Source organism: Phaenicophaeus curvirostris, chromosome 1, assembly GCF_032191515.1.
Source record: "Phaenicophaeus curvirostris isolate KB17595 chromosome 1, BPBGC_Pcur_1.0, whole genome shotgun sequence".
NCBI classification, from domain to species: Eukaryota; Metazoa; Chordata; class Aves; order Cuculiformes; family Cuculidae; genus Phaenicophaeus; species Phaenicophaeus curvirostris.
The window spans coordinates 59766070-59776473 of NC_091392.1; the positions used below are offsets into that span (position 1 = coordinate 59766070).

General features: G+C 52.6%; 1 protein-coding gene across 6 annotated transcripts in view; it reads right to left on the minus strand.

Moving 5' to 3' along the window:
* HIPK2 (homeodomain interacting protein kinase 2) overlaps nt 1-8398 on the minus strand; it is a 146799-nt gene extending 138401 nt beyond the window's left edge. For 2 of the 6 annotated variants that reach the window (XM_069859019.1, XM_069858985.1), the window contains exon 1: nt 8134-8395. In XM_069859019.1, coding sequence (XP_069715120.1) covers nt 8134-8152 — 19 coding nt within the window. In that variant the 5' untranslated portion in view covers nt 8153-8395. Of the gene's footprint in view, nt 1-8133 lie in introns of all 6 variants that reach the window. The other 4 variants (XM_069859013.1, XM_069858976.1, XM_069858993.1 and 1 more) reach the window with 4 other exon arrangements.
* Between the last annotated feature and the right edge of the window lie 2006 nt (nt 8399-10404).

Sequence of the window (10404 nt, forward strand, 5' to 3'; positions counted from 1 at the left end):
TCCCACTTTTGTTTGGCACTGGCGCCACTACAGCAAATACAACTGTTCTTAGGAATGCTTAAAAAGCACCAAAGAAGAGGAAAGGAATAGGAGGTGTAAAAACAATGCCAAGTGTTTTGCGTTTTTTATCAACTTCTTGTCTTGGTGAAAAAACAAGGATTGTTCTTTTTTTAAATAAAAAAATGGCAGGTGGGAGCAAGCAGGAATGAGATCTGAATTCAAAACAATCCTGACAAGTTGAAAGATAATGGATGAAATTCAAACAGGACAAATACAAAAAAATCATATGCCTAGGTAAGAAGGGCTAGGTCCGCACATACAGAAATGGTTCACAAGGCATCAGATCTCTTGGACAGGACCTGGGAGCAAACTACACAAAGATGAATGATGTTGAATGATGTCACGGCGCAAAAGTTAAACTGAACAGGAGCACTGCCTGCAAGACATGTGAAGCAATACTAGTGCTCTGCTTGGCCAGGTACAGAACTGTGCTCTAGCAGCGTCATTCAAGACAGAGATGGACTAGCTGAAGGGAACACAAAGAAGCAGGAGCATGGTCGGAGCTGCAGAAAACAATGCAGAGGAGAAAGAGCTGAAGGATGGGTCTGAGGTAGGATTTAGCCTAAGGAACACAAATCCAAGGAGAGACATGACAAAGAGGAAGGAACAGTTTTTCCAAATTCACTGTTAATAGGATAAGGGATCATAGCAAGCAAAGCAGAGCAGAGTTACAGAGGAGGTAAAGCCTTTTCAGTGATAAAGCTAGTGAAGGGCATAATTAACAGCCTGTGCGTGCTGTGGACTGTCCATAAATGTGGAACACGTTGGACAAGCCTGTTAAGGAATATGCTGAAGAAACATGTGTTTGGTATACTACATCCTGCTTTGAAAAACCTTTTAGAAGTTCTTCCTATGCCCACTTCTATGATTTCAAATATTTTGGTGAGAGGTAAATTTCTTTGGCATTTCAGCATAGCCCACAGATCAAGACAAACCGTGTTTAGAACTGTCCGTGTTTAGAACTGCGAGAGACCTAAGCCTGCAGGGTACCACTGTGCAATACCATTGTTCTAGGTCTTGCTAATGCCTTTAAGGACTGAAGATTATAATGACCAGGGAAGACAGCTGCCCTTCTGAGTTTCCCAAGTATCTATGGCAAAATACCACTGCCTTGTGGGGTGACCTTTCTCACTTTTCAGGGTAGGAGCTGTAAGCAATTGCTCTTACTTCATCCTTCCAGAGACGGATGTCAGTACAGGCCCTGGATAACGAGCAGGACAGAAAACGAGGTGTGAATGAACAGTGAACTGCAACTTCTCCAAGTACATGTCCTGTTCAGGAAGAATTGCTGAAGAAAAAAAAAGGGAGCACACTATACCATCCTTCACCCACCACTCTTGCTCCAGCATACAACATAAATGGGCCAAAGTCCACTGCACGGAGATGGTGCTTCCCTCCCACATAGCTCCCTGGCTTTAAGCAGTTCTGTTGCTGGTCTACACTATGATCCCCAAAATCATAATTGAGCCCAAGAGCAGCTCGAGGGGCTCACATCTCAAGGACACATGCCTCTCGCCGGCTATGTTGTACATCTCCTGTGAACACATGGAAGACTCCATTCTTTGGCACCATCCTGTCCGTGGCTTGATTAGACAGCCATTCTTCACATAGCACCTTGAACATATACAGCACTGTATAAATGCATCCCATTACAGATTCTTTCCATTAAATAAATAAATTCTAATGGCACAGGGTTTTTTAGTTCTTAGCCCTGACTCCAGGCTCTCCAAGATACATTGCAAAGCACCGATGCCCCTGGCCAGCCTATGGAGACAGGAGCTGTTCCTCCACTCACCTGCTTGGTTTTAGAAGAATGATTTCTACCGTAGAAATCACCCAACTCGGAAGGCTATCTGAATTCAAGAGCAGCCCCAAAATGCAGGTACTCGTGCCTTCCAGAGGACGGATCTTAGCTCCTGACGGGGCCAAACAAAGGATTCAGGGGTGCTCTCTGTGCCATGGACAGATGGAGGCAGTAACATGCCTCTGCTCCTCCACCCCCCACCCCCCCAGGTAAATTGCTAACTGCCCTATCTGGAGTGGAATTATCACCTGGGTTCATTTTCAAAACAAAAGCTGAACTCTGTACTGCTAGGGGGAATAGTTTCAAAAGAGAAGACCTCTCATAAACATAAACACCTAGGTCCACAGCAGGATATGAAAATAGCTGAAGAAACAACCTTTTCTCTAAATAGTGTTTCATTCTCACTTCTTGTTACCTACCAGTTAACCTTCTCAAAGCAAGAAAAAACCCTATAAAAATATTTCACATTCAGAGGGCAGAGATTTCCTAGTAAGGGTGTGGAAACAACCTCATTTTTATAAATTAACTGATTAAGCTATAGAGGTCATGAGTCAGAAAGGTACTTCAGCATGTGGCCAGCTTTAAAGACATAAACAATTGTAATGAAGTCAGCAGCACTGCCTGTGAGTTTAAATTTAGGTGCAGACCTTAAAATACGTTCTTAAATTGGGAACAGAGAGGAAAAGGGAGGAACTTTCAAAAATATCCAGTCTCAGTCTACCCGACCTTTTCAGATACAGGATAGGGAAGACAATAATAGCTGTTCAGCCCGCTACTCGATGCCTTTGCAAACTCCCCTTCTTGGGAGTCTTACCCAAAGGTATGTGCTACCCCAGCTGCCTCAACACCTGCACCGAAATGGTCTAACCTGCCCCATACCAGCATCTCAGCCCAGTCCGAGCAGAAGGTGGCTGAACTTGCTGTTGACAGCAGCAGGACTGCTCTAGTACCATCGTCTGGGACCCACGTGGTAAGGCCCACAAACCAGAAGAGGATTAACCTCCATGCCCAGGTCACCAATCCTTCCATGATTTTACTTCCCAGAACTTTCCTCACAACCAAATATCCACATATTTTATACGTCATTGCTGTGTTGTGGCCACATTATCTGCCTCAGAATAAATGGTCTAACTTCCAGGGGTTGACAAGAATTCAAAACCCTCACAGGCATCAAGGAGGGCTCCGGGCTGTCCCCTGTCAGTAGAAGATCTACATCGATCAGGGTAGATAGACGGCTCTTACTCAGTCTGCACAGAACCACAAACGGTGGTTTCAAAGCATCATGTGAAAGTGGGCAGTAAACAGCAGCCACTGGGTAAATGGGGAAACCGAGGCAGGGGAAAATGAAAGTAACTTCATTTTCCAGACCAGCTGAGGAGTCCAGCTGAAGCCAAGAGAGTTTTCCCTACCTGTTACAGCAATGAAGAGGAACGTGCTGCAGAGACCAAGGGCCAATGACTGTGGCAAGCAACTGTGCTTGCCTCTTTGTCCAAGCACGTTGTTTCTCTGCTCGCCTTGGCCCATGGTCCTGACAACGCTCTTTCCACTTCCAAAAATAAAATAGCATTTTCCCCCCATTACATCTCAAACCCATTTAATCGCTAGATGTGGCAGCATGATAAGTACAATAATTATAACTGGAGGGGGCTTCCTGTTATCCTGGCTATAGCCACATCCTGAGCTAATAGAAATACACGCTTCTGGTCCCAGCACTAACTTAGCTTAAGTTCTGGTTATTAATTCATAAACAGGAAGCACCTCCGAGTTACCATCTCCCTCCACAAACTTTGGGGTAAAGACTTTTACTCTGCCTCTCTGGTGCCACCTCCCCAATGAGCAAGTTTTGTGTGCTTTAATGAGATTTGGGGATGCATTCAAAACCCAGCAGGGCTGGCCTGTTCCTGGCGTTAAAACAGGATCTGAGCCGTGACGTGCCCGGGGTCAGAATTTCAGGCTTCCCAGCCCCTTGTGTGACAAGGATGGTGTGCAGGCAGGTCTGCGCTGAGCTCCAGCAGTGGCAGCGGTGGCGAGGTGCAATTTACAAATATTACCCAGATTAATTCCATAAGCCACCCACATAGAAAACTACCGACGCGGCTGCTAAAAATATACTGTGAGTTCCAACAAAGTTGTCAGGAATAAGGAAGAGGCAAAGCAAAGAGGAAAAAACCCAAAACAGAAGTAATCACTGTTCAGAAAATAAAGGTTAAGGCATATAAATGCCTATTTTTACCAAATTCTGAAGGATGCCAAGTACAAAGCCCCCAAGAAATTACTGGAGACACCGGCCCAGGGCAGAAATCTACCCACAGCCCAGGCTCCAGTGATGTCTAGCAGTAACCCCTTTTAAAATGGGGTCTCCACTGGTCCAAGGAGCCTGTCTCTGTTCTCTGACAAGGAGGAAGTGTCACACAACAAGCACACCCACCGATGATGATTTTGCACAGCAAGGGCAATATTGCCTAGAGCAGAGTCCAAGGAACCGGATTCTCACCTGCCTCAAGCCATTCACCTCCTCTGAAGCAGACACAGCCACCCCTGAGGAAGCCGTGTCTCAGGTGCTCCGCAGGACAGCCACCATTAGTTTGCCTTAACTCTGGAGCAGAGGCCGTGCAGGATTACACCTGATGAGGCCTGATTTGAAGCACAACTCATTTCCCTCTGTGATTCTCAGCCAGAACTAATACCCAGGTCAAACACCGCGCAGCGGTGTTACATGTGTTTTATTTTACTTTGTAGGTTTTTATGTCCTTCATTTCACCACTCTGTTCTGCAACACTGAAAAAATGAATGAGAAAAATGCAGTAGAAGAGAAGATGACAGCAAAAACTCTAAAATCCTTAAAACGAATGGGAAAATTGTCCTTGCACAGTGTGTGTGGGAGGATTTCACACCAGATATTAATTTATTTATCATGCCTGGGCTATTAATATCAGGTGAGGCACCATTCGGCTTCTTAGAACCAGTATTTAAGCCACTTGATCAGTGCAGACATACACTGCCCTTACCTCCACATTGTGAATTGTGGGTGACTTTATGCATGTGCTCTATTTTATCAGTCACTTAAATTTTTACTGGAACCATTTCATAATGCCTCTAAGGTGCCACATTTCCTCCTGGGGCGCCTTTTCTGTCAAAGAGCTTATGTTCTGAAAGCTATAAGGTGGTGAGATACTGTTTCACTGACCCTCGCCAGCCTTGTGGTGGTGGCAGTGGGTGTAGGTGCGTGTGTGCCACCCGAGACCACCTGGTCAAGGGCAGGAGCAGAGAAGAGACCACTCGACACTGCACTGATCCAAACCCCTTGGCTCCTGTGCTCTCCTCAGCGCCCTGACTGTACCCAATGCTCCAGAGAAGGGGTATCAACCACATTTATACATACAACTTGAGGCTTTTAAGGGAGGATGGCAGTCCTTGCCTCCTTCCAAGCAGGAAAACACATCTCCTGCGATAAGTAAGTTTTTATCTATGCACTGCGATATTGCAGGGGATTCTAAGGACCTCTCATGGCAACAAGGAGGTGAAATACATTCATTAACCCCTCCTCTGCCTCCCTCGAAGCCATCCAGCGGCAATTTAACCCACAAACATACTGCAATGCAAAACAGATAATACAATCCCCATCAGGCTTTATGCTGGCTCCTGTGATTTGGGATATTCGCCTAGTTAAGGCTCGTACGCTGCAGAGACTGACCACGGACCCTTCTGTGTTGCTCACATGGAATTTATTTTTACGTGTTGCTTTTTAGGGCATAGTTTTCGATCTGCTCTGGCAGGGGGGGTTGGAACCGGATGATCTTTACGGTCCCTTCCACCCCAACCCGTACTATGACTCCTTCTTCCATGCAGGCAGAAGCACGAGCGCTGCTGAAGTTGGGATGCTCTAAGGAACCGCTAAACTTCCACCGCAGGCTCCGGTGCGGCACCACCGCCTCCTCCCCGGGAAGCAGCGCGGCTGCAGCCCAGGCCTCCCGCCTCTCCCTGCCCGGCCCGGCTCCGGGGAGGCGGCCGCGCTGACCGCAGGCCCCGCCGCCTTCTCTCCGCCCCCACGCCCGCTGCGGAGCCGCCGAGGGGCCCCGCTCCGCGGCCCGGCGAGGGGCGAACTTGGCAGGCACCGCCGCGATGCCCACCCCGCCAGGACCGGGACCCGGGGGGGTGGGGACACACGAGCCCGGACCGGCGGCCCGCCCCGCCACCAGCCGCGACGGCAGCCCCCGAACACCCCGAGAGCGGCGGGGGGCAGCGGGGCCCGGGCGTAGGGAGGGGATGCCCACGGATAACGGGGGGTGCGAGAGCATAAGGGGGGAATGCCCGGGAATAAGGGTGGGATGCCCAGGCGTAAGGGGGGAATGTCTGGGTGCAGGGATGGCGGGGATAATACCCGGGCATAAGGGGGCTTGGGGGATGCCCGGGCGCAAGGAGGTTGGGGGGATGCCTGGGAATAAGGGGGGGATGCCCGGGTGTAAGGGGGGTTGGGGGATGCCTGGGAATAAGGGGGGGGATGCCCGGGCGCAAGGGGCTTGGGGGGATGCCTGGGAATAAGGGCGGGATGCCCAGGTTCGGCAGGGTGGGATGCCTGGGAATAAGGGTGGGATGCCTGGGAATAAGGGTGGGATGCCTGGGTGTAAGGGGGGTTGGGGGATGCCTGGGAATAAGGGTGGGATGCCTGGGTGTAAGGGGGGTTGGGGGATGCCTGGGAATAAGGGCGGGATGCCCAGGTTCAGCGGGGTGGGATGCCCTGGCGCAGGCAATGGTGAGATGCCCGGGAAAAAGGGTGAGATGCCCGGGAATAAGAGGATTGAGGGCATGCCCAAGAATAAGGGTGGGATGCCCGGGCGCAAGGGGGTTTGAGGGGAATGCCTGGGAATAAGGATGGGATGCCGGTGTTCAGCGGGGTGAGATGCTCGGGCATAAGGGTGGTGGGATGCCAGAGGAGTACGGGTGGGATGGCCGGGCGCAGGCAATGGTGGGATGCCCGGGAAAAAGGGGGTTGGTGGGATGCCCGGGAATAAGGGTGGGCTGCCCGGGTGCAGGGGGCTGCCCGGGACCGAGGGCCCTGGCTCTGCCGGCAGAGGGCGCCCCCGGTCGGCCAGCCCCGACCGGCCCCCCGGCCCCGCCGCGGCCCATCCATCCACCCACCGGCCCCGGTCCCAGCGCCGCCGCCCCCCCGGCGCCCCCCGGCGGCCCCGCCACCGCCGCCCCTCCTCCCTCCCGCCGCGCTCCGGCAGCGGGGAGGGCCGGCCGGCCTCCCTCTCTCCCTCCCCTCTCTCCGCAGCCGAAAACGCTCCTCTTTGTCTGCCTGCCTCTCGCGGGGTCCGAACTCCGCACCGCCCGGGGCTCTGCCCACAAATAACCCGGTAACTTTACACCGAGCGCCCTCCTCTCGGGCGCCGCACGCCGGGCTCGATTTTCTCCTCTGATAAGTTTTAACCGGCCTCGCCGCAGGGAAGAAAAAAAAAAAAAAGTCCCCTCGTCCCCCCGTCCCGTCCCGTTCCACCCACCCGGGTCTCGTCCAGCACGGAGCGGCCGGTCCCCGGGGCGGGATGGAGCGAGGATGTCCCTGCGCTTTATGTAACGCTGAGCCGGGAGGGATAAAGGCAGCGCCAGGGGATTTAAACCAACCCCCGTTTATATATATTTTAATTGTTCGGTTTGTTGTTTGGTTTGGTTTTTAAACAGCCACCCTGATCAGACAAACGCGCACCCCCCAGCCCCCCGCATTTATTTACCCCAGCCGGGAAAAAAAAAAAAAACACCAAAAAAAAAAAAACTAAGTTGGGGCACTCGGGCTTCTGGCCGCAGCGCGGGCTGGGCTGGAGGAGAAGGCGCAGGAGCTGACAGCCCCGATCCCCGGAGGAAGAGGAGGAGGAGGAGGAGGAGAGCCCCTCGGAGGGGCAACTCTTGGGAAACCGGCGAAAAGAAGCCGGGCGGCCGCTTCTGGAAAGGAAAACTGCGGCGAGGGGCAGGCAGACACGCACACAGATATATATATATATATATATATATATATATACACACACACATCTACAGAGGCGCAGAGCAGACACACGCACACACAGAGAGGCGCAGGGCAAGCTCCGTCCACCTCATTGTTCTGCTCGGCACCGGCACGGACTTCACCCACCGCCCCCCGCCGGGACCGGGGAGGGGGGGATCAAAGGGGAGCCGGGGGGGGGGGGGGGGGGGCGCCCCGTTCCCCGCAGCCGCGGCGGGGGGGGGGGGGGGGGGGCGGCGAGCAGGCGGTCGGGGCGGCGCGGCGCGGGTCTTACCTTCGTACATGGGGGCCATCGGTGCAAGGACGCCCGTTATTCATGGCAACGCCGCAACGAACGACGCGAGATCGCGGTCCCGTGTCTCTCTTTCTTCCCCCCCCCTCCCACCCCCCCTCTTTCCAAACTCAACACACATCTGCCATCTTGAGCCGGTGTCTCTCGGCGGAGGCGAAGCCGCCGCCCGCTTTCCGCATCGCCGCCCGCCTCACACGCGGGGGGAGCCCGGCACATCCAGCCCCGCTGCCGGCCCTCCGGGGCGGGCGGGGGGCGGCGGCGGCGGCGGCAGCGGCGGCGCCGGGTCGGGCCAGCGCCGGGCGAGGCGCAGGGGCGGCGGGGCCCCCCCGGCTCGGGACGGCGGAGGGAGGGGAAAGGGCGGAGGGGAGGAGGGGGGGCTGGCGGGGGCCCCCGCGCTCAGCGCCGCATGGCCGCGTGTGCCGGGCGCCGCACAAGTTGCGCTGGGGGGGGGGGGGGGGGAGAAAAGGGGGGAGAGAGGGAGAGAGAATGAGAGAGAGAGAGAGAGAGAGACCGAGGGGGAAGAGAGAGGAAAAGGCAAAAAAAAAAAGGCAAAAAAAAAAAAAAAGCAAGCGAAGGGAGTTTGCAAATAATCAAGCGCCGATGGCACCGATCGCGGCTTCCCAGAAGGAGAGGGAGCGAGCGAGAGAAACCCTCTGCTGAGATTATGTGGGATCTTGTTTAACAACACATTTCAATCAGGAGAAAAAAGGAACAGTCAACAGAAGTTGGTGAAACACTTCTGTCTTTCCCCCCCCGCCCCCCCCCCTTTACAGAAAAGAGAGGAAGGGAAAGAAAAAAAAATTAAAAAGGCAGCTGATTGAAGCTTTGCAATTCACTGGCTGTGGGGATCATATAATTTGAGCTCATGTTTTACAATAGCATGGAAAATTCCTACCTCTCTCCCTCTCCCCAAATAAATCTTCTATTCCCTCAAGGCATTTCACAATCTGGTTCACTGACAAAAGTTCCAATTTATCTTTTTTTTTTCTTTTTTTTTTAGCTTGCTTGCAGTGTAAATATTTAGCGGATGCATTTAAAATAAACACACGTTGTTGCTTTTAGGAATCGGGTTGTGGTTTTGTTTCAAAAAAAAAAAAGGCCCACATCAAAGAAGTGTTTACTTACTGAGACGGACAGCCACTACTTCCCTCCTCCCCCTTTTTTTATTTTTTTTTTATTTTTTTTTTTTTATTTTAAAAGCTCCTTCTCTCTGGTTGAGCTCTTTCTGTACGAACACCAACCCAACCAGCATCATTTTTGTCAGTACGTACAGGAAAGCTGTAAGTGAAGCCACGTTATCCAGAGCCCCTTTTGCCTGACAGCATCTTTACAAAGGAAGGTGGGTCACCAGGTACCCATTACACAGGCAAGGAAGCTGAGACTCATGCAAAGCCTCTAGCAAAGGTGGAAACGAAACCTCGGGCTGTGATCCTGCATTAACTGCCGTCTGGATCTGCCAGCCTGGATCTCCTGGAGGAGGAGGCAGGAGGTAACTTCTATTTGGGGATTTCGGTGAGAGCCAAGTGCTCCTGCCAGCCTGGCCCATAGCCACAGAGGGCTCAGAGGATGCCCGCCCTGGCAGATAAAAGCGGGCCAGGGAGCAACTTGTGTTGACCAGCCCATGGAACAGGATGACCGTGCCCCCACTGCGAATGAATGATCCCCAGGCTCCTGTGGGACCTCTTCTTTGCAAGGTATCTTCAGTGCCTGGAATAACAGGAGGGCTGTCTCATTGCCTATTAGCATTCTGTTTACAACGTGAAGCTGAGGGTACGTGTTGAATGTGTCAGGGAGCGGCAGGCAGGGCAGGTGGAGGTGGTTGAAGGCACCAAGTCAGCTGGGATGGAACTGGAAGGCTGTGTACAGCAGAGGGAGCAAAACCTGCTGCCATCTCATTCCTGCTTCGTTTTGAGAGTGATCTCAAGATCAACCACCACAGAATCCTGGATGGAAATGGAGCTGCCTCCAGCTGCGCCACTGGAGAGGTCCAGGCTGGAGGGCAATCGATGTGGACAGCAGCAGGCGCAGTATCTGAACTTGCTTCTCACCCCTCTTTTATTTAGCCATGGAGACCCTGCGGGTTTGGCTCCAGGCACTAAGTCAATAACCTCACATTTTCATGAAACATGTTTCTGGTCATTGTAATTCTGCACTGTTCTTTTCTTTTATGGTGGAGGATATTATCTGCTTTCTGAAGCTACTGACGTTTATGATCCCAGCCTGCTTCCTTGTCCTTGAATCAGAGCAGCAACC